This window comes from Microcaecilia unicolor, chromosome 1 (genome assembly GCF_901765095.1).
Source record: "Microcaecilia unicolor chromosome 1, aMicUni1.1, whole genome shotgun sequence".
Taxonomy (NCBI): Eukaryota; Metazoa; Chordata; class Amphibia; order Gymnophiona; family Siphonopidae; genus Microcaecilia; species Microcaecilia unicolor.
In genome coordinates, this window is record NC_044031.1 from 605,956,140 (window position 1) to 605,981,017 (window position 24,878).

Sequence of the window (24,878 nt, forward strand, 5' to 3'; positions counted from 1 at the left end):
GACTGGGGTGGGGATCTCAGAGGAGAGAAGGGGAGGGGAGAAGGGGACTGGGGTGGGGGTGTTCAGAGGGGAAAAGGGGAGGGGAGAAGGGGACTGGGGTGGGGGTCTCAGAGGGGGGAAGGGGAGGGGAGAAGGGTGGGGGTGTTCAGAGGGGAGAAGGGGACTGGGGTGGGGATCTCAGAGGGGAGAAGGGAAGGGGAGGGGAGAAGGGAAGGGGAGGGGAGAAGGGGACTGGGGTGGGGGTGTTCAGAGGAGAGAAGGGGACTGGGGTGGGGTCTCAGACAGGGGAGGGGAGAAGGGGACTGTGGTGGGGGTCTCAGACAGGAGAAGGGGACTGGGGTGGGGGTGTTCAGAGGGGAGAAGGGGGCTGGAACTGGGGGCTGAAAAAGGGGCAGAGAGAGAGAAGGGACAGATCCTAGATGGAAGGGGGAGCGAGAGGGAGGGCAGACCCTGGATGGATGGGAGAGGGAAGGCAAATGGTGGATTGAAGGGGCAGAGAGAAAGGGCAGGCAGTGGATGGAAGGGACGGCAGAGAGGGCAGACACTGGATGGCAGAGAGAGAGAGTGAAGACAGATGCTGGATGGAAGGAAGGCGGTGAAAAGAAGATGAGGAAAGCAGAAACCAGAGACAACAAACTGTAAATAAAATATATATATATATATTTTTTTGCTTTAGGATAAAGTATTGTAGATGTGTTAAATGTTTATAATAGAACATGTAAATAAGGTAATCTTTTTATTGGACTAACATTCGGCGAACAAAACCCCCTTCCTCAGGTCAGGATAGGATACTGTAACAGCACTATACTGTACTGACCCGAGGACGGAAGTTTTGGCCTCTGAAAGCTAAATGTATTAGTCCAATAAAATGGTATTATTTTACTTTCTATATTTGTTTTATTTCTATTTGTTAATTTGTAAAGTGGTGATTGGTACTTGTTAGTTTTTTTCAAATTTACATCTGCTGTCTTTATATTTTGCACAGTACTAGGGGACAGTTTCTGTTTCTGTGGTGTTGCATTGTATGCAGAGTCTGGCATTGGGGGTTCAGTTTAATTTTTGTCTAAATAGAAAGTTTATGATTACTTATTCTATAGTGGATTAGGGTGTATCTGTGTTTGTGAAAAAGACATGGCTTTCAGTTGGCATTGACTGTGCAGGATCTACGATCTGTACTATTCTGTCTGGTTTCATTTTACAATAGGTGAATTGATGTTCTAGTGCTCACTGTAGTGTTTAAGATGCTTTCCTTTTCCTTGTGTGACTCGTAGAAATGACTGCTTATGGTATGGTAGAATTGCTCTATAGGTCCTGAGTGTTTTGTATTCTCAGCATGCCTAGTACTGGATTTGGGGGGGGGGGGGGTGTTAAAAAATGACCGGCCCCGGGTGTCAACTACCCTAGGTACGCCACTGCCACAGCCTAAGAATTATAAGTCAGTCTTACTATCAGCATTTTTTTCAGGTTCAGATTTTCTCGGGCCTGAGGGAGCGGGTATCTTTGGAGAGTAGAGCTCTTTGTCTGGCACTCACAATGTCTGTTGCATCCACATCTGCCTTCATGTTCAGCAGGCTGTTGCACACATCCAGTTGGCCATTCAGTGCTGCCAAGTGAAGTGGGGTCTGCTTGATCTAAATGCAAAGGGGGGAAAGCAACACTTTACAACCTTCAGTGGTGCATGTCTTTCCTGCCCTTGACACAACTGTCTGTATGAAAGGAACTATTTATTACATTGTTGTAAGGCCTATAGGAACAGATTCAGGAAATGATGCCCAAAAATTGGCACCAATTTGCTCAGCGCGATTCTATAAAGTATGCGCCCGGCTGAGCACCTTTTATAGAATAGTGAATAGCGCCAACTCCAGTGAAAACAGGCATAAATCCTGGCACGAAAGTTGGGTGCACATCCCAAATATTCTACATCACTGCCCCTGACCCACCCATGCCCCTCCCATAGCTACATCCCCTTTGGGGTTGAGTACTATGGGATTTGAGCACCCAGTTATAAAATAGTGTGCAGGTTGATTCTCCACTTATCTGATAAATTCAGAAACCCTGAAAACCATTTGTAAACATTTCCTGTTACTCCTATACTATCCAAGATCTGAAGAAGAATGTCATGATCAACCAGATCAAACACATTGGAGAGGTCAAACTGCAGCACCAGAGCCTTCTTGCCTTCAGATAGTTTATGAATATTATCAAGAAGTGAACCAATAATGGTCTCGGACTAAAGTTTGACCGGAATCCTGATTGAGTAGGATGTAAAAAAAAAAAAAACACAAAAAGTGGAAAGAACACAGAGATCCCATGAGGTGGATAAAATCAAAAAACAAGGAATGGGAACTGGACCAGGCTCTTCAGAAACAGACTCAGGATGCCGAAGTGAAATTATAGGTGTTTATTTAAGCTGACTCAACATGGTACCATGTTTCAGCACATATGTTCCTGTCTCAGGAGTCTTGATACGTATACTTAACAATCACATTTGTCCTTGGCAATGCATCTTGTAAAATAAACAAGAACTGGTCTTTAAAAAGGCCATTGGTAAAAGAAACAAATGATGAATTTTTTATTTTTGTTACATTTGTACCCCACGCTTTCCCACTCATGGCAGGCTCAATGTGGCAGGCAATGGAGGGTTAAGTGACTTGCCCAGAGTCACAAGGAGCTGCCTGTGCTGGGAATTGAACTCAGTTCCTCAGTTCCCCAGGACCAAAGTCCACCACCCTAACTACTAGGCCACTCCTCCACTTGACCTGCACGTGTCCAAAACATGCGCCTACACCAGCTCAGGCCACTTTTAGGCACGCCTTAGTAAAAGAGTCCCTAAGTTAGGGCAGCAAAACATTTGTCCTAAGTTTATCCACCAAGCTAAGCAAGCACCAGTCGGAATGTCAGCTGACTCCTGATTACCTTCCAGGTCACCACACTGACCCAGATATACAATGCTAGAGCCTGGACATGCCCATGGCTGTCAGTGGCTTAAAAAGTGATAACTGAATATCAGTCCCTTTAATGCTAAGTGGCTTACATACACCTCCGTTCCCAATATGCAACATCTACTACTACTACTTATCATTTCTATAGCGCTACTGGACATACACAGCGCTTCACACTTGAACATGGAGAGACAGTCCCTACTCGATAGAGCTTACAATCTAATTACATGCTAATACTTACCAAGGACATAGCGTCGATACTTGCCAGGTGAGTCTCCACAAGCAGTTTGACCAAGCGATTGAACCCATTCTGAGCACTAAGGTGCAGAGGCGTCAGGCCAAGCTTGGTTTTAGCATTAACAAATGCCTTGTGCCACAGGAGGACATCCACAATCTGGTCGTGACCATTCTCAGCGGCCAGGTGCAGAGCTGCTTTCCCCTGCTGTACGATGTAAAAGAATAACAAAACAGCTTGTAGGTGCCATGAGCAAAGGGAGACAGAAACTATTTTGAGTAACTGATGCGTGACCGGATGGAATTTAAATTGCCCTTCTTTTTTTCCCCTTCGTTACATATCTTTTGAGGATTCGATTAGTGGAGGAAGTGGAATAAAATGATAGCATGAATCTCAGCGCACCTACGAAAAAATGCCTTTAAAATTTTTTTGCCGAAAATGGACGTGTGGAAAAATGAAAATTGCTGCGCGTCCATTTTGGGTCTGAGACCTCACCGCCAGCCATTGACCCAGTGGTAAAGTCTCATGCAGTAACTGGGTGGTAATGACCTATGCGCGCCAAATGCCGCTTGGTGCCCGTCTGATATGCGTGGCAGAAAATAAAAATTATTTTTCAGCCGTGTGTATCGGACACATGCAAAAAATGAAATTACTGCAAGAGCTACACAGTAGCCATGCGGTAACTCCATTTTGGCACATGTTGGGTGTGTGTAGACGCTTACGTGGCTTAGTAAAAGAGCCCCAGAATGAATTAGAATAAAGAAATGCAACTATTAAAAGGCTAAGGGGTTCTTTTATTAAGATGCCCATAGGAATATAAAGAGTGTCCATAAGAAACCCTTTCGGGCTCATTTTCGAAAGAGAAGGGCGTCCATCTTTCGACATAAAAACATATTTCATGCCAGCCTCTATGTCAGCCTCAGATGTCATACTCAGGTCCACAACAGCGCATGCAGCTCCCTGGAGCAGTTTTAGTGGGTACTGCAGTGCACTTCAGACAGGCGGACACAGGTCCATACCCCCTCCCTACCTGTTACATTTGTGGAGGAAACAGCAAGCTCTCCAAAACACACCACAAACCCACTGTACCCATATATAGGTGCCCCCCTTCACCTGTAAGGGCTATGGTAGTGGTGTACAGTTGTGGGTAGTGGGTTTTGGGGGGGTTCAGGACCTCAGCACACAAGGGAGCTATGTTCCTGGGAGCAATTTATGAAGTCCACTGCAGTGCCCCCTAGGGTGCCCGGTTGGTGTCCTGGCATGTCAGGGGGACCAGTGCACTAGAAATGCTGGCTCCTCCCACGTCCAAATGGCTTGCATTTGGACGTTCTTGATATGGACATCTTTGGTTTCGAAAATCGCTGAAAGTCAGAAACGTCCAAATGCAAGGAAGTCCAAATTTAGGGACGTCCAAATTTAAAGATTTGGATGTCTCTGACCATATTTTTGAAACAAAATATGGATGTCCATCTTTTTTCCACCCCTGGATTTGGCCGTTTTGCAAAGACATCCAAATCGCAACTTGGACGTTTCTTTTGAAAATGCCCCTCATATTCCTGTGGGCATTTTATCATTTAGCATGCGCTAATCATTAGGGAGTGCTAAATCTGTCAGCGCAACTTAGTAAAAGGACCCCTTAGATATTTTTGAAACAAATATGTTTTTAATTGTTTACACTGAGCCATATTATATAATTACACGTGCAAATTAGAGAATGCGTATGAAATGCCCTTAACCATGCCCCCTTTTATCTGCGCAAGTTAGAAGTTAGGCACAATGTGTTACAGAATACGCTTAACGAGTTGTGTGCATAAATTATAATTATTGCCAATTAGTGCTCATTGTTGCTTGTTAAGTGCTGTTATCAATGCTGATTGGCTTATTAAGCCAATTAAGTTACATGTGCTGTTATAGAATCTGTTTGGATTTCAGCACGGATCTCTAGGTGCACTATATAGAATCTGGGGGTTTATGGGTAAGGGTTCACTTATGTATATGTGTGGCAAGCAAAGCACCTAAGCACTATTCTGCAAGGGTGTGCACAAGTGACATAGAAGGGAATTCAATAAATGGCACCGAAAATGCAACGTTGAAAAACTTGAGCGCTAAGCACTGTTCTATACAGGGAGTGTGTCTGACTGCCTGAAATTTAGCTCCATGTATGGAAAGAAATTGAATGTTCTGAAAGCTCTCATATTGTCATTTATTATTGGTTTTTTTTGTTTGTTTTAATTGATTGTTTTATTTTACTGGATGAATGCGTATTTTCTATTTGTAATCTACCCAGAATCTTAGATTTGCAGAATAGAAATGTTCTAATAAGGACTTAAATAAATAATCTAGATTTATATTTCTCACTCTTTTATGAAAAGGCCATGCATTGTGTGATTTGATTTTCTTACTCTTACTATGATACTATTTATAAAAATCTCACAGATAATATATGGCCAAATTTCAGCAAGTCTGTACAAGCGGTGTGAGGAAGTCACGTATCTACCTCATCAAACACATCAACACGAGCATGGTTCTGCAATAGGATCTTTACGGTTTCAGTGTGCCCTCTTTCTGCTGCTACCAAGAGCGGAGACCAACCATTCTACGAGGAAAGAGAGAGATGGGCCTGTTAATTCCCTCATTTGTAGCCATGTCTGAGTATATTTGATATATGAAAACAACACCAAATGTATAGATTTGATGTAGCATTTTTTTTTGCCTCTGGGCAAAATGTCATATGAATAAGGCTCATAATTAGCTGAACCTTTACTGGTCTCATCTTTCAGTATTGCACAGACAAGTGATGTTAAACTGATGGTCAAGAAGAAAACAATGTTGCTTACCTGTAATGGGTGTTCTCCATAAATAGCAGGATAAATCAGCCACATGCTGGTGATGTCATGCAAAGGTGCCAAAACCCAAAGCCTTGCTCTCACAGAGCCGTCATGCTTCTGTGATAGATTCTCTCACTCCATTCCGGTGCTGATAGAAGCTTAAACTGGGGAAGATGGGCAGGTTTGTGGGACTGATTTATCCTGACATCCAGGCAGAACATCCATTACAGTAAGCAGCTTGTTAACTCCCAAACTTAAGGCCTGGCAAAGGGTTATACTCCTGACCGATGAACATTTCCCTTGGCAGTCCATGTACACTGTGGACAAATGAAGCTCCACCAAAGAATTAAAAATACCATAGACATACATATATGCCATCGTAAAATGAATCAAAGTTTATTGAAACTAAATGAGAAGCATAGAGCAGCCCAACTAGAAGTCACGACTTCATGGTCACCTAGGGCAGCATCTTTTAGGACAGCAGCAAAGAACAGCTGACTATTCAGGACATTCAACATTTTCCTAGAAATACCAAATGTGCTGTGATTAAAATGAAAAAAACTTCCAATTCCAGTACTTATTTGCATCTTTTAGACTAGCTGACTCTGGAACACTAAATAATCACTAATGAAAGTAGTATCTGTTTGCTACAAATGTATGCCTTAGTACTACAGGCAGTAGAGCGACACACTTAAATAGTCCCTCTTTCACATAGAACTCATCTTATCAAATGTTTAGAAAAATGGACATAGATGGGACAAACAGTTCGTAAGAGTTACTTCCACTTGGTTTATTTAGTGCCACAGTTCTACACTGGAGTCTTTCTTCACATCATGCAATGGGTCTCGGCATTGGAACAATAGTCATTGCCTTCAATGACCCACAGATTGATCTCTCCACATTTTCTCCAGCATTCAAATAGATTTCCAGCATTGCCTCTCTTTGTGTGCTCAGCCCACTCTTGCAGTGGTATCCTCCAACAGGGAGCACTGACTCAAAAGAGGCTAATTCTTACATTCCAGGCCTCATTTCCCTATCTTGCTAGGTCTGCATCAGTCCACCTGGGGAAAACTCCAGAGAATCCAGGGCAGAACAAAGCACATCAGGGAGCAGCAAAGAGGAAATGTGGAGCTCAGGGCTCAAAGATGCTTTGTGTGCCCTCCTGCCTGCTCCTTTTGCAAGCTTAAAGCCCCTACATCTTTCTCTCTCAGGAAAAGGAGGAGTCCCTTGTACCCCAAATAGGGGTTGGAGACACTTTGAGGTAAGTTTGGAACTCAGCTTTCAACTTGTTCATTACAAAACCACACAAAAGCTTAGCAGGATCACGGCCAAGGGCAAGGACTCTGAGACCAGTAGCTACTCTCATGGCATATCCCTAGGGACTGTGTTGTTCATGGTGGAATTCATCCATTATCATAATGAGCACATATCTCCAGAAAACATTTTTACGGTGAGTTCTTATAGAATATAAAAACACAAGACCTCGATCTCATACAGACTATGATGATGTAACCTTTATGTTACCCTTATGGGATGCCATGCATCAGAATGTTTCAATAGGAATTTTAGAGGAACCAAAAATGAACACAAGACCATGTTATGACATCGTGTGGGGCCACCAACAGTGATCTTTTTAAAGATTCACTTAAGACTTGAATTTAAAGACAAGAGAATTCCAACCATTAGCGCAGGATAGGAATACCTTGGCTTGATTGTTGATGGTCTGCTGCATTCTGTTGGAGCTGATGTGCTTCAGGATCTCTAGAAGAACATCTGCATTGCCCACCCTTGCACAATAATGAAGAGGGGTCTCACACATCTGTAATACAAATATCTAGTGTGAAATTTAAAAAATTAATCCTGAGTACAAGCTTACTGTTTGTAGTACAGAGAACAGATTAGCGGTAGTAAAGCAGGTTCCCACTCTATTACTGAAAAGAGAGCTTGGGACAAGTACATAGGATATCTAGGGAAGTGATAAGGAGAGTAAATGGAAAAGATGGGCAGACTGGATAGGCCATATGGTCTTTTTCTGCCTATGTTTTTCTTTGGTTTTATGTTTCTATGTAAAAGAAAAGGTTGGTATAACAAAATAAATTAAATGCTGTAATTCTCATCTGTTTTCTAGATGCCTGGAAAGTATGCCACCCAGAGTCACAAGGAACTGCACTAGGAATTGAACTTAGTTCCCCAGGATCAAAGTCCACTGCACTAACCACTAGGCTACTCCTCCACTCTGTTATTACTCCACTCCATTATTACAGTAGTTCTGCGTGGAACATCTGTTATAGAAATGAAATGTAAGTTCACACCTATGTACCTAATGTTAGACATGAGCCCTTCTGCCAGCTCAAAGGTTGGCCTATGTGCTTGTGCATAACTGTGGTATTCTATAACCTGTGCACCTAACACACTCCTGACCTCCTAATGTTCCTCCCATGTCCATGGCTGCTGAGAGGGGTGGCAAGGTTCCCCGGGCCCAGCCTCCAAGGGGGACCTGGTGCTAGGGTCTGTCTCTCTCCTGCTTCTGTGTGTCAGGACCCGGGTGATTGCGTTAACATGATTACCCAGGTCCAAGCACACAGAAGCAGAAGATTGACAGACCAAGGGAGGAAGATGCAGGAAGGTAAGGGGACTGGGGGTGGTGGCTGCCCAAGTGGGGGGGGGGGGGGGGGGGGGGGGGGGGGTGGTGGCGGCTCGAGTGTGTGGGCGCTGGTGGTGGCTGCGGTGGCCTGGATCCGTCTCTCAGCAGCCCTGCCCATGTCCACGCACCCTTGAAGATGCAAGCTTTGGAATTTGAGTGTGCAACTTATAGAATAGAGATGTCTGTGTAACAGCTAATTGGCATCAATTAGCACCTATTAAGGTCAATTATAGTCAATAATTGAATGTTGACTCAGCCAATTATTGAATTGCATCAGAAGGGGTAGGAAGGTTCACAGAGAAAGTCCCAGTGCAGGCCACAGAGAGCCTATGACTGCCGCTGTCACTGCCCAGGCAAAGACGGAGGGAGATGATTTTAAGGTACGGGCGGGTGGGTGGAGGGGGGGGGTCTGAAAGGGGGGCCTACACAAATATTATTAACCAGAGCTTTGCTGTAAGTGGAACCATTGAAGGATATAACAATAGGATAAGACTTGTTTGACAGTGTTAGCAACTGTTTGGAAAAACAGAGTATACAGTAACAGACCATTCTGTAATTTATGCTCATTCAGTCAACACATTGAGTTTTGTTGGCAGTGAATTATATGGCACATTTGTTAATTTTCTGTTTGTAGCCCACTAGGAATAGTACTGACATTCATGCAGACCTCTGTGTATAAAGGCTGCCCACCCCCCGGTATAGTGTCATGATAATATAATCCAACCACTATTACTCAATGCAGGCAGAGCTTGTTAAGCCTCTGCTGGTAGAAGGATCTTATTATCTTCTTACAAGTATATTATAACTTGTTTTTCTTCTTGATGATATCTTGAGCAGGACATATGAAGAGATGGTTTGCACTGTAGATGTGCTCTTGTGCTGGGTGCATGACTTTGATCTGCTGTTTGTGTTGTAAGAATTGTCTTTCGCTCGCAGACTTCTGAGGTCAAATTCTTACCCTCTGCACTCCCAGTGTTTTAAATCACTTTTGAAACAATGCTTTACTCCTGCACACTCAACATCTGGTGAAGGGTTTTTATGCATTGTAACACTTTTTGGAGTCATTGCCTGCTCTGCGTTTACAGAGCACAATTTTTAAAATAAACACAAAGAAGAGAGATATATGGAGTTAAGTGGTGAGCTCAATCCCTGCAAAATGGGGTGAGAGGAGTAACCAAGAGGCTGAAACTGTCTTTTTATCCCCAGATCAAGTACAGGATAAACAGGTAGTTGCAACATCCTCAACCAAGTCACTTATTCTTGTAGAGAGGCTGCCACTCCAATAGAAGAGAGATTCAGTCTCATTTTCAAACTCATTGCTGTAAAGTTTAATGGTGAGATTGTTTACTGAGGATTGACTCAGTGCTTCAGGGGAATTCATTACAATTTTGGCTACAGGGAGAGGTGCAGGAATTCCTCAGTCACTGGGGTTATCAGTCTAAAGTCATATGAATTAAGAACAGCCATACTGGGTCAGACCAATAGTCCATCTAGCCTGATATCCCGCTTCCAACAGTGACCAATCCAGGTCACAGAATCCCAAAGAGTAGAGGGATTCCGTGCTACCAATTCCAGGGATAAGTAGTGGTTTCCCCATGTCTATCTTAATAGTAGATTATGATTTGTCTTCAGGAACTCGTCCAAACATTTTTTTTTAAACCTAGATACACTAACTGTGTTACTATATCCTCTGGCAATGAGTTCCAGAGTTTCCAGAGCTTCAGGGGAATTTACTAATTAGCAAAAAAAAAAAAAAAAAATCCAAACTACAGTTCAGTTGCTTAGAAGAGAATTGCTGCCTTCTGCACATAATGTATCTAGCCACCACAGAAGCAAAGAGATGGCCAGAATGAGAGAAAAATGTGTAACACTCAAAGGAGAACAAGGGGGAGAAACTCAGGGAAAATAAACAGGAAGTGACTTGAGGAGGTGGTGAAAAACTTGATGGAATTACAGTAGATTAAGGAGGGATAAACCCCTAGAACAGCTGCTGATCGCAAAGGTTCTCACACAACCCAGAGGTACAGAGAGAGACGGCTGACCCAAGATCAGAGAGCCAATAGGGAAAGGTCACAAGGAGTTAATCACAGGATACTGCAAACTATAGGAAAAACAGCCCTAAAACACAGTGTTGACTATAGACAGCATTCAATTTAATACAGATAATACTCATATTAAATGTACATAACAATACACTCTTGCCTCATGAATATGGGTCAAAACACTCCCTGCCTGGTATCAGTAGATACTACTATTTAACTTCCACAGTATAAACATAAGCACGCAAAAGCTCATTTAAATCTGGATCTTAGACTTTGCAACTTCTTGCTTGTCTCCGGTTCACTGTTGCTCTGGTGACTTTTCTCTTGCAGTCTCAAAGGAGCTGAAACAAGAGACAGACAACACAAACAACACAAAAGAGAGAGAAAAGTCTTTGAGTCTCTTGCTTGGAAAATGGTCCATGGTGTCCTTAACTCTTTGTGGTGTAGATCACTGGCTCAGTGATGGCCCTGCTGATTAAGTTCCTTGTCTTCCAGGTCTTGTATTGAAGTTCCCAGGTGGTGCCAAATTGTCATGATGATCTGCAGTTCTGTATCCTTGGTGGTTTGTGTCAGTGGTTGGTGTCTTTCATCAGCTGGTTGATGAAGTAAGGATGCAATCTCTTTGTGACAGGCAGGAATGTAAGTGCATGGGATGTACAGTTGTTCAAGAGTCTTTAGAGAACCTTTCTATCTCTTATATTCTTGTCGCATTTCTTATAACAATGGGAATCCCACTCATCAGTACTTTGGAAAAGCTCTCTCAGTAAGGATCTTCCTTGTCATAATCCTCTGCAGGAAATGCTTTCATTACCTCTGGACTGTTGGAGGCAATTTTATAAAGTCTCAGACTGGCACTGCTTGTGTTCTCTTTAACAAGTCAATGGCTTCTCCTTCAGTAGGTGAGGACTTCAAACCATCAACATAAAAGTCTCTTTCAGTGAAGCATCTGGCATCTGTGCCATATTCTCTTTCACCTTCTTGGGATGTCCTAAGCCTATAGGTTGCTACTGCAGGTGATGGACTGTTATCAAAGATATGAACTCTCATTCTGTATTGTACAATTTCCTGGTTGATGTTATTGTCATGGTACAACATGAATCTTAAGTCATTTCTATAGTCTGGGTGCGGGGCCGGTCAAACCAGGTAAGGGGGGCTAAGCGCCGCAGGGGGGCGCCTGCCTTCAAGGGCGCTGCTGCGGTGCTGCGCCGCCCTTGGTGCTTTAAATCTTTAATTTACCTCCGTTCCAGCAGCTGCATCATTTGAAAGCCCTGCCCCGTCTCTAGCTTTCCCTCCCTTCGTGAGTTTGTTCCACAGTCCCGCCTTCTGGCGTCATTTCCTCGAGGGCGGGACTGCAGAACGAACTCACAAAGGGAGGGAAGGCTAGAGACGGGGCAAGGCTTTCAAATGACGTGGCTGCTGGAACGGAGGTAAATTAAAGATTTAAAGCACCAAGGGCGGCGGGGGGTGGGGGCAAAGGAGAATCGCTGGACAGGGGCAGGGTGGGAGAAGAGAGAAAGGAGATGCTGGGGGGGGTGGGGGCGCGCGGGTGCCAAATCATAGTCTGCAGGGGGGCGCCAGAGACCCTAGGACCGGCCCTGTCTGGGTGTACGACAAAGCAATAGAACATTTGCTGGATATCTACTGTTATGGCAATAGGGTCCTTTCTGAAGTGAATCAAGACTCCTAATAGGCTGTTAATCATGTCAGGCCGAGAAAGCAGCACATTGTTGAGTGAAATTCCATGAAACTGAGCACTGGAATCAAACACAATCCTGATCTGGCCTGGTCTTTGTGTCTTTTAATGGTGGAGCTGGCGTTTCATAGCCGTTATCCAGCAAGTTCTGTATGAATGTTGTAAAGTGCTGTTTTCTCTCTAGTTTCCTTATAAGTACATAGGTATTGCCATACTGGGAAAAACCAAAGGTCCATCAAGCCCAGCATCCTGTTTCCAACAGTATCCAATCCAGGTCACAAACACCTGGCAAGATCCCAAAAAAGTATAAAACATTTTATACTGCTTATCCCAGAAATAGTGGATTTTCCCCAAGTCCATTTAATAATGGTCTATCGACTTTTCCTTTAGGAAGCCGTCCAAACCTTTTTTAAACTCCGCTAAGCTAACCGCCTTTACCACATTCTCTGGCAACAAATTCCAGAGTTTAATTACATGTTGAGTGAAGGAAACAGTTTCTCCAATTTGTTTTAAATTTACTACATTGTAGCTTCATCGCATTCCCCCTAGTCCTAGTATTTTTGGAAAGCGTAAAAAGACGCTTCACATCTACCCGTTCAACTCCACTCATTATTTTATAGACCTCTATCATATCTCCCCTCAGCTGCCTTTTCTCCAAGCTGAAGAGCTGTAGCTGCTTTAGCCTTTCCTCATAGGGAAGTCATCCCATCCCCTTTCTCAGAGTCTGTTGTAATGAAGTGAGACGAGAGAGCATGTTCTCTCTGTTATTTAGTAGTCATGTTCTGAGTGTCCAGAATGGTAGTGGAGCCACCCAGCTATTGGACTCATCCTTATAGAATTACGTATCTATAATTCTCAAGAACTCTCTGTCTTCTACTGAAAGAGTTGGTTTATCATCATTCTTGGTGACTTGGAACACTGAGTTCCTTAGATGATCTCCTAAATGTGGTGGAGAGGTATCCTGACAGATAGTGGAGCCAGGGTCTGGTTCTTCCCGGCTGTAAACCACCTTCACATGCAGATGGTTATGACAAGACATGAACAAGGTGATGCGCCCATTTTCTAAGACACATGCTTTGTAGACATCTATACTTGGTCTCCTCAGTTTGTTACGGCAGATGTCACTTACTATCTCCCATCCTAAGGCAGGTCAGTAGCATATGGGGCACGCAGGGGACCTGCACATGATCCATGAACTCTGATTAATGTTGGTGAATCTCTTCCCAACAAGAATAAGACCTTGGCATTTGGGTCCAAAGGCTGCAGATACTTCACTATAGGTTGGAGATGGCGATGATGTTGCACAACCTCTGGTGTGGGAATTTCTTCTCAGTTCTCAGTTATCTGATTACATTCAATAAGAGGCAGTAGATGGGTCATGTTGCTATCATCCATCACTTCTATCACATATCTACTTGCTCTTCTCCTCATCCTCCTTCTCATCCCTGAATAGGTCTTGAGGAGGTAAGGATAACGAGCTCCTTGGATGTCATATAGGTCAAAGAACTCTGTCCTTGCCAGGGACTGGCTATTCTGCTCATCTATGATGACACACATCTTTACTGTCCTTTCTGGTTTCTTTTTTGGATGTACATTAGATACATATATCTTGGTGCATGACCATCCTCTGCAGCCTCCTTCACACACCTGTGTACAGTTTGGAATAATGTTCAGTGGTGACACTTACTCTACCTCCTTCTCTCCCCTGTGGCTGGACTCTGAGGCTGGGGTTCTAATAGAAGTAGGCTTACTTTTGTCAGGGTGTAAGGTGCTGACATGCTGGTCACTATTGCACTCCATACACTTTAGCCATGTACTTGGATGAAGAATAACATTTGTAGCAGATTTTTTACATTCTCTTAAGGGTTTCTTCCTAAACCCTCTACATTTCTTTAGAGGATGAGGTTTCTTATGTCTAGGACACTGTCTGTTGAGATTGAATGGTGTGATTGCTGTGGATGACACATCTGTCATATGTAGCTATAGGCTTTTTGGTATTGCCATACTTTTTTGATTGGCCTTTCACTCTGGAAGTAGCTTGTCTTGACTGCTTCAGATATCAAACATAAAGCTGGGATCATTTCTCCTCTTTCCCAAATCTTGGATGTACTTCACAAAGCCTGTGAAGGGAGGAAACCTCTCTTGGTAGTCCTCTTTATATTTGGTGCCTACTGATGACCATTTTTCTCTTATGTCATATGGCAGCTTTGATATAATATCATTTATGCCCCATGCTGATTCCAAGTAGTACAAGCCAGGATGTTTCAGATCAGCTCTGAGTGCTTCCAATTCCTGGAGAAAGTCTCTCAATCACTGTAACTTGTTATTATCTTTATTTGTGACCTTTGAGAAACCTCTTATTCTCTTCATCAATGCCTGTTGGCTAGTTTCTGGGCTGCCATAGCACTGGTCAAGTCTCTCCCACATTTCTTTCAATCCTCTGGAGGGGTCATGCAAACATGCATCTGGTAAACCCTGCATGCACTCGGCTGACTCTGTTCCCAGCCATTTTATTATCAGGGTCATTTCTTTATTAGGCTTACTCAGTTGAGTGACCACCCTGAAAAGTATAGAAGATGGAAATCTAACTGGATACAATGACAATTATGAAGCCCACCCTAAATCATCACCATCTTTTTGCGAGCCATGTATGTTGCTAGATCTTCTCTCTCTCTCTCTCTCTCTCTGACGTCTCTAGCACAATGGAGCAGATACCTGTGGCTGGCTGTGTGCTGTGGTTTGTCTGAAGTCAGGCATGAAGTGTGGCTGCTCAGGTGGCTCTTGCTTAATCATAGGATGTTTTTCTGGCTGTAACTGCTCAACTTTTACCTCTGCCCAGTTCCTGGGTAGTGCCACAGTCTGTGGCTGAAATGAAGCATTTCCCTTGGTGCACTTTCCTGGAGTGAGAGCCAATAGTAGTGCACCCATTTACATATGATCATGTGGATCACTGTGGTGATAGCTTGCCTCTGTAACATGCTTAGCCTTAGCCTTGGTTCTTTCAGGTGAATTAGACTTTGGTGAAGAGGAACATGCTTGCTTAGAATCTAATAACTCATCTGAGTGAGACTGTGACTGTATGCTTTTTTGAGCTAGGTATGAACTTTCACATATGCTGCTGTTCACTGGGCAGAATCTTCTTCAATAATGTGGCTTAGCTGGCTCTCCCCATCATCCTGCCTTATACCATGTTCCAGGGCTGTGGCTTTGGCCTTTATGGTGGCTGTTTCTTTTTTTTTTTTTGCTAAAGCAGCTTCAAGACAATGTCTAACTCTGCCTTCTTAGTAACATATACATAGTAACATAGTAGATGACGGCAGATAAAGACCTGCATGGTCCATCCAGTCTGCCCATGACAAACTCATATGTGTATACCTTACCTTGAATTTGTACCTGTCCTTTTCAGGGCACAGACCATATAAGTCTGCCCAGCAGTATTTCCCGCCTCCCAGCCACCAGTCCCGCCTCCCATCACCGGCTCTGGTACAGACCGTATAAGTCTGCCCACCCCTATCCTCTCCTCCCAACCACCACCCCCTCTTCCCCTCAGCTTCTTGTTTTACATAGTGACTTTTAACTCTTCTACTTCTAATGTTGCCTTCCTGCATGCAGTGGCAGACATGCTGTTCTTCTACCTTACATTTCTCAAATTCTATGGCTGCTTCTTGTTTACTATAAATAACTTTTGATTTGGCAGCCTTGGCCTTGGCTCGGATCTGGAGAGCTGCTGCACTTGTTGCAGACTGATTGGGATGATTTATTCTATGTTAATTTTAGAGATCTGGAATTTCTAGACTTTCTAGAATTGCATGTGGAGGTGCCAGAGGTTGAGACTCATTATCTCCTGCAGGGGCTGTATTTCTGTGCCTTTCATTTTTACTTCAGTTTCATACATCTGTCTGGCTTTATATGTAAGCATATATGCCCTTCTGAATCCATCAGACCCCTTCTCACTGCCCATACTGACTTGTTCGGTATCCATTGTGCCAGCCTGTTCAATTATTTCAGAATCTGCCATAGCCTTGCACTAATAAAAAGTAATGTTCCAAGCCATGCAATTTTTTTTTAGCTTTCATAAACTTCTTCAGAGAGAGTATTCCCTTGAGTACACCAAAACTGCCTTCTATATAACTCTCCAGCAGCAAGTGTTATCAGGCTTACTTTAACAGTCCAGATTACCCCTCAAACTGAGACAAGTACTTTCAAGCAATGCAATTTGCTTTAGCAAACCTTTATTAGCTGAGGCTTAGGGCTTTCACACTGCATAGTTCTTCTGTAGAATTATTTAATTTTCACTTGAGGTTATATACTAGAAGCTTTTTAAGCAATGTACTTGTAAGTCTGCTCTTTCTTTCACATTGAACAATGCTTACAATTACTCTGCATGAACATATGCACTTGACCTGGAACGTGCTTTGTTATCCTCAAATGAGATACTTTGAGATGTCCACTAAAATCTTTGTCAGTAGAATCCACTGAGTTATTCCAAATTCTTCACTCCCCCTGAGATTTTTACTGAGGTGTCCAAGATTTTTCACTGTGCTGTTCTAGGCAAAGTATAGTGTAGTTAAATAGCCAGCTAAACTATCCCCATGTAGAAGCTTTACCAGTAGACTCTCAATTCTTAAGCAGATTTTCTTTATTGTAGTACTCATAATAAGCAAAGAAAATCCAACTTAGAGTTTAGTTGCTTAGAAAGAGAAATGCTGCCTTCTGCGCTTAGAGTCTGTATCTAGCCATCCCAGATGCAAGGAGATGGCCAGAATCTCTGCCCAGCTGAGAGGAAAAGCTGTAACACTCAAAGGAGAATAAGGGGGAGAAACTCATGGAAAATAAATGGGGGAATGAACTGGGGAGGTGGTAAGAAATGGAATTACAGTAGATTAAGAAGAAATTAGCACCTAGAAGTGCTGCTGATCACAAAGGCATGCTAGGTAGACTGGGACTCTCTCACACAGCCCAGGGGTAGGGAGGGAGGGCTGGCCCAAGCTCAGACAGCCAATAGGGAAAGGTCGCAAGGAGTCAATCACAGGGTACTGCAAACTACAGGAAAAGCAGCACTAAAACACAGTGCTAACTATAGACAACAGTGCAATTGAATACAAATAATACTCATATTAAATATACATAACAGTACACCCCTGCCTCCATGAATATAGAGGCAGAACATGTGTACTACAGAATTCCACATCTGATTAACACAGCAGAACACAAGTCACATAAGAGCAGATGTTGCTGTAAAAGTATTTGTTTTTCTTTTCTTGTTCTCTCTATAAAATCTTTTGTTGAATGTTATAATTATATGCAGATAGCTCTGATATGCTCACAAACTGATGTTTAAAGTGTCTGGGTACCTGTTTACTTGGAATTGAGATGTCAGCATCATACTCCATGAGGATCCTGATGATTTTGGAGTCTTCCTCTTCCAAGTGGATCATTGTTTTCATGACAGCAGCTGCTAGGTGCAAAGGAGTCTCTCCTTCCTACCAGAAGCAAAGAAACAGAATACAAATGTAGGCATGTCACCAACAAAGCACCTTTCATCCAGATACATTTCAGCATGCTTTAAATTTCAATGCTTCAGAGCCATGCCAGCAGACACCACAGAGTTGGATTACCTGGTAGCATATTTCTGATGGTTATATAAGAAGGAGTTGTAGTAGTAGTCAGTTGCCCATATTGTACCTGGAATGAGTAATCCCTTGTACATAAACAGTATTTATTTGGTTGGGACCAGGCTGGGACTGTAATCCTCCAGGAGGATGAAAGCAGTTTTACTCTTTCACCACACTCAGCACTGTCAGTAAGTCAGTCTACCCACAAGGCTGTTGCTCTGAACCAACTGTTTACTTAAGTCAAATCTCTTCAGGCAAACAAATGCAATGTGGCAGTAGCAGACACCACAGAAAAGGCAACAAGCAGCAATAACAGTTATTCACATTGTCTCTGATGCTTGATACACTTAACTTCAAAGCCCAGAGAAAGTTCAATTCCCCTTTCTTTAAGCCAACTACTATGGGTAGCAGGACATCAACACTAGGGTTGACAACCAGATCCAGATTCACCTGACAGGGTCGATCCAGCTCTGGCCTTACCCCATTGCATGTAGGGACTTGTGGTTCTGATTTCCCCATTGGATTCCCTAAGAAAAGCCAGGCTACAAGTCCCTGAATGCATCGGGGTAAGCCCAGGACTGGATCAACCTTGTCGGGCAAATCTGGAGCTAGGTGGCAACCCTAATCAACAAAGTTCTTTAAATAGTCACTTACAGTTCTGATATTAGCTGCTCTGAGACTCAGATGCAGGCAATTTACAATTAGGATCAGCTGAACTGTCTCAGATCCTCTAAAGCCATGTTGAATTTGATGGTTAAACTTCCTTCAAACTAGTAGATATTCCATGACCTCCAGTAGATGGAAATAATCCAGGTTGTTTTGCTGGAGAATGCATGTGTAGCAAAGTCTTTCCTTTCACCTCAGAAGGGTTCCTTGTTCCCTCATAAGCCCAACAGAACAGATCCTTAAGCAGCTTCTGTCAGTACTGCTAGGATCAGTCTTTCACCTTATTATACCAGCTAAGGTAGCAAAGTATAAAGTCTATTACTATTTCTAGTCATTTATATAGTGCTACCAGATGTACACAGCACTGTATACATTATATGCAGGTACTTATACTGTCCCTAGTGGGCTCACAATCTAAGTTTTTTGTACCTGGAGCAATGAAGGCTTGAGTGACTTGTTCAGGGTCACAAGGAGCTGTAATGGGAATTGAACCCACTTCCCTAGGATCTGAGTCCATTGCACTAGCCATTAGGCTACTTCTCTACTCTGTAGACTTCTGGGTCTATATGGATAAGGCTTGAGGCCTGAAGGGCAGTGCAGTTCTTCTCAACCCAGTCCTTGAGGCACACTTAGTCCCATCAGGTTTTTAGTATATCCACAATGAATATGCATGAGATAGATTATGCATGCACTGCCTCCTTGGTATGTAAATCTATCTCATGCACATTCATTACGGATATTCTGAAAACCTGATGTGCCTCAAGGACTGGGTTGAGAAGCACTGCCCTAGTGAAAGCCACAGATAGTTATTCAAATGCATGATAAGGTTTTTATACTCATGGGGAATTTTCTACCAAGCTGCTCCCTCCTTCTGTTTGTAATAAGTTATTTCTAGCTACACTCTCTTTCTTGAAGAGACTAACCACTGATGCCAGACATGAGGTAAAAGTTACATCGATTTTAGTAAAGACTATGAAAATCAACACAGGCATTCATACTGCTGGATTCCAGCAGCTCTACAGATAAAATGCATGAACTAGTTATAAACTCATAAAAACAGGAGCAAAGAGAAATGAAGTGACTGAGACATCTGAATTCAAGTCTTCCATCTGCTACTGGGATCTCTCCCTGGCTTTATCTGAGTCATTTCATTTCTCTGCCCATGGTTTTTGCCAGTTATAACTGACTTTTGCATTCTTTTTTTTTTATATCTTTATTTATAATTTTGAATTAGAAAATGCGAACATAAGAAAACAAAAGAAAAAAACAAATGACAGTGGGTTAACATTGAATATAACAGACAGCATATGTAAACAAGTAATTTATAAGTTAAACAAGTAAAACAAGCAGTTATTAGCCCGTTAAACTTGCATATTTGTCTAGCAATGACTTTTGCATTCTAACAACTGGAAATATGCCACCAGCTCATCCAAACTTGGGAGGTCTTTTACAAAGGCACCCTAGCATTTTTAGTGCTTGCTAATGATTAGCGTGTGCTAAACGCTAGAGATGCCCATAGAAATATATATTGAACTAGAACCAAGACTAATTGCTGCTACACATAAACTGGCTGTTTTTACTATTTTCTTCTTTTTTATTAAAGAGTGCCCTCAGCAAAAACCACTTATTTTAGGCAAGTACATTTCTTTGTGCGTTTTCAGGGGAAGCCTGTCAGTCAGTCGGAGAGAGCGACTGTGGAGAGTGGAATGAGAAGCGAGAATGTAATGTGCACATTGAAAAAAAACGTTCAGAGATAAGTTCACGTTTTTTGATTTATTATTAAGTTATGTCATAGCACTACTTAGATAGTCATAAAAATATATAGACACCTCTAGCAATTAGCACACATTCATTTTTAGTGTGCGCTGAAAACCCTAGCGTGCCTTTGTAAAAGGCCCACTTGCAGTCTTCATAAATGGCTCAAATAGTCAATTGAAAAGTATATTGTAATTTTGTCTGGATAGAAGGGGCTTTAACCAAACTAAATCAGGTCAATACTCAACATGATCTAACCGGCCCAAAATGGCTTTTCATTGATTAAATTGCTGTTCAGGGCTAACCACTAATTTTTAGCGGTATTTAATTGGTTAGTACTGCTGAAAATAGCCAGTTAGTGCTGAACTAAAAATCAGCTCTTTTGGGAGCATTCTGGGGGCGGAGTCAGCACTTGAACGGTTATTCAGTCCTTTATGTGATAACCCATTGCCGGTTAAGTGCAGTTAACCAGCTATGCATTAGCCAGCTCCGCAAACCCGGAAATTCAATCCCGGATCCTGGACATGGCCAGGCATTGAATTTCCAGGTTATTATTATTACTACAGTCTTATTATAGCTCTCAAAATACACAAAGTTTGCTGCAGGTAACAACAGACAAAAACTGAACAAACATCAGGAATTACAATGTTGAAACCAAATTATACAATAATTTCCAAAACAAACCCCCCTCAGTTACCACGAATTAATAAAATAAATGTCTTAAGGCTTTCCTAAACTGAAGATAACAAAGGCAACAGTCACCGGCTGAATATCGGTCCCAAAATGTTCAAATATTTCTGATTTGAGGGCAATAGTGAGCATGCCTGAAGACTTGCTAAGGCCCACCCTAGAACCTGATGACAGAGTCACATGACTTGATGCTCATACTCAAGCATATTTCCAGGAATGCACATTGTTACATAAATGCTCAAGTCTCGCTGTCACACTCTTCATTATAGAACGCAGAACACAGTGTCCCTCTTTCCTGATCAGCTACTTACTTTGTTCTGTTGATTGACACATGCAGTAGTTTCCAGGTGACTCTTCTCATTGACCAGAAAGCTGAGTATCTCTTCTACTACGGGCAAGTGGCAGTGTTGGACTGCGATGTGAAGGGGGCTCTCCCCAGCCTGAAAAATATTACATTACGGATGGGCAGCCAGAAAATGTTAGCTTTCCCTTGTCATTTTTGTTTGATAACAACGTACAAGGACATGGCATATGTCACTGGCATCTCCAATATTGTTGCAAACGAATGCCCATCCCTAGAAAATATTAGAGCAGAGGCTAATATAGAAAAGAAAATGAAATGCTAAAGCCCACTATGTTTTTTTGAAGGAATAGTACTACTACTACTCATCATTTCTATAGTGCTACTAGATGTACGCAGCGCTGTACACCTGAAAATGAAGAGACAGCCCCTGCTCGACAGAGCTTATAATCTAAATCTTTTTTTTTTTAATTTCAACAATTTTTATTGATGATTTAACATGTTATACATAAACACAAGATTCAACCTATGATAGTTTACCTAACATCACTTACTTATATGAGTAGATCCTTAACTTCTATCGTCAAAGTTGTTTTATCATTTTCTCCCCCCCCCCTTCCCCTCCAACCTTTGTAACTTTATTTCCATCATTTTTTTTTTTGTTTTATTAAAAATTCAGCAAAATCACTCATTAAACACAGGCTTACTAAATATATGTAGGTACCAAATAACAACAGAACCTGTTTTCACATTAGATTGTTTTTTCCCTCCCTCCCTCCCTCCCCCCTTACCCCCCTATAAAGAATCCCTTCTTTACCCTGTTAAGGAAACTGATTATTCCCCCCCCCCCCCCCCCCCCCCCCCATTCCAACTGACTGAACATCCAACCTATTCAAAATAAGGCTCCTGCCTCTGGGTGACACAATCTAATTAGGACAGACAAACAGGACAAACAAGAGATTAGGGATAAGGGAATATTAAAGTGATAGACAAACAATAGACGCTATATTTTTCTACCAAGGTCATTTTAGTACAAATGATCTCCTCTGTGATATTAGGTAGCAGCAAACATTTCTGGCTATCAGAGTAACCATGCTGTTAACCAAATATAGAGGGTACATAACGCTGGGGTCTTCTCTAAATAAATGTCTCCCTTCAGCCATTACACATTAATTCATGTATACCACCCTTTTTCTAATATAACAACAAAAGGCATGGCAAATCGACTTAAAAAACAATCCACCTAATATTTAAAACTATTTAACTGTCCAGGAACAGCTCCTGGCCGGTTAAATGGGACATAGCTGGCTATCCAACAATATTCAGCGGGAGAAAGCTGGCTATCTCCCGCTGAATACTGCCAGTTAGCGTTTAGTGGATATCCGGTTATATCACGCGATATAACTGGCTATTCCCTAATATTCCGCACTTCACCAGTTAAGTTTGGCAGCCATATTTGGCCACCAAAATAGCAGGTATATCTTTCGTCAATTTAAACATAACTGGCCAGCGCTGAATATTGGCGTGGCCGGTTAGGCTTACACAGGCCAAACAGAAACTGGATATTCAATGCCGGTCGCCAGAGAAGGCCTGGCATTGAATATCCAGGCTCAGAGCCAACTGCAGGAGTCAATCTGAATTTCAGGCATAATGTGCTGAGACAGAGGTTCTGTATCCTAGTCCCTAGGGGCAAAAATAAAGATCTACTTTCCATGTTGGCCAACATGAATATTCATTGTATACATTTTCAGATATTTGGTTAACAGCATGGTCACTCTGATAGCCAGAAATGTTTGCTGCTACCTAATATCACAGAGGAGATCATTTTTACTTAAATGACCTTGGTAGAAAAATATGTTGTTTGTCTATCAATTCCTATATAGCTGGACAATATCAGGTAGCATAATCCATCTGAGAGCTACTGAAAGTTATGAATATAAAATAGACTTTGATTTTGTATTCTTTCTACAGCATTATCTCTATCCTCCTCTTCCTGAGGTAGATGCAATTCCATTGAATATAAAGAGGAAAGGGAAGGGTGATGGGACTTGATTACATCACCTTTCTGTGGTTACAATCAAAGCAGTTTACATATTATATACAGGTATTTATTTTGTACCTGGGGCAATGGAGGGGTTAAGTGACTTGCCCAGAGTCACAAGGAGCTGTAGTGGGAATCAAACTCAGTTCCCCTGGTTCTCAGACTGCAGCACTAACCATTAGGCATGTCTATTAATTCAATTAATAGAAAATTGGCCTTTTTACTGCTGCAATAAAAATGGTCTTGGCGTGCAGGAAAGACCCAAGTAAAAGTATGCTAAGGCCACTTTTTTTTACCACAGTTTAGTAAATGGCCCCTGTACGATTTATAGGTTTTATATGAAGATTTACATTGGGGTTTTTTTAAAACTAAAAATGTGTATCTATTTCCTGTATAATAATTATATGTAGACTTTTTATCCTGATTACATAGTATGGTGTATGAGCGTTCTAAAAATGGGATTTAGGAGAGAAGTTACCAAGATGTGGTGAAAGTTGAGCTTTTACTGCACCATAATTTACCATGGGATTGAGCAACCTGCAGGACCTTAGTTCCGCACGTTGCTGAATCCAGTGATAAAAAAAATAATGCCACTCGTGTGCCACATTGCAAGCAGTCCAGTGGCCCAGGAACATCAGGTCGCAAAGCTGTGGCCTGATGCACCCAGGCTGGAGACTGCTATTCAATCTTCTCCTTCCCTCCCCTCCCAAAACACATACCCACCCTCTGATAAAGCCCCCCCATCTCTGATGCAATCCCCCACCCCCGATGTAGCACCCAACTTCCGTAATTTTCCCACCCCATATGTCTGTACCTGTCTGGCCATATAAAGAAACATGACCCCTTAGTGATATGAGGCTTACTGCTAGGGGCACCATTTTGACAGCTGGTGCCGGGATGCCAGGACTGCTAGACCACCAGAACAGATAGGTACAGGTACAGTGGTGGAAATAAGTATTTGATCCCTTGCTGATTTTGTAAGTTTGCCCACTGACAAAGACATGAGCAGCCCATAATTGAAGGGTAGGTTATTGGTAACAGTGAGAGATAGCACATCACAAATTAAATCTGGAAAATCACATTGTGGAAAGTATATGAATTTATTTGCATTCTGCAGAGGGAAATAAGTATTTGATCCCCCACCAACCAGTAAGAGATCTGGCCCCTACAGACCAGGTAGATGCTCCAAATCAACTCGTTACCTGCATAACAGACAGCTGTCGGCAATGGTCACCTGTATGAAAGACACCTGTCCACAGACTCAGTGAATCAGTCAGACTCTAACCTCTACAAAATGGCCAAGAGCAAGGAGCTGTCTAAGGATGTCAGGGACAAGATCATACACCTGCACAAGGCTGGAATGGGCTACAAAACCATCAGTAAGACGCTGGGCGAGAAGGAGACAACTGTTGGTGCCATAGTAAGA

General features: G+C 42.5%; 1 protein-coding gene across 1 annotated transcript in view; it reads right to left on the reverse strand.

Annotated features, from left to right (window-relative positions):
- LOC115460153 (serine/threonine-protein phosphatase 6 regulatory ankyrin repeat subunit B-like) overlaps positions 1 to 24,878 on the reverse strand; it is a 182,981-nt gene that overhangs the window by 82,410 nt on the left and 75,693 nt on the right. The window contains exons 12-17 of the mRNA XM_030189994.1: positions 21,422 to 21,550; positions 17,739 to 17,867; positions 7,708 to 7,824; positions 5,675 to 5,773; positions 3,184 to 3,384; positions 1,533 to 1,631 (exon numbers count right to left, since the gene is read on the reverse strand). Coding sequence (XP_030045854.1) covers positions 1,533 to 1,631; positions 3,184 to 3,384; positions 5,675 to 5,773; positions 7,708 to 7,824; positions 17,739 to 17,867; positions 21,422 to 21,550 — 774 coding nt within the window. The remainder of the gene's footprint in view (positions 1 to 1,532; positions 1,632 to 3,183; positions 3,385 to 5,674; positions 5,774 to 7,707; positions 7,825 to 17,738; positions 17,868 to 21,421; positions 21,551 to 24,878) is intronic.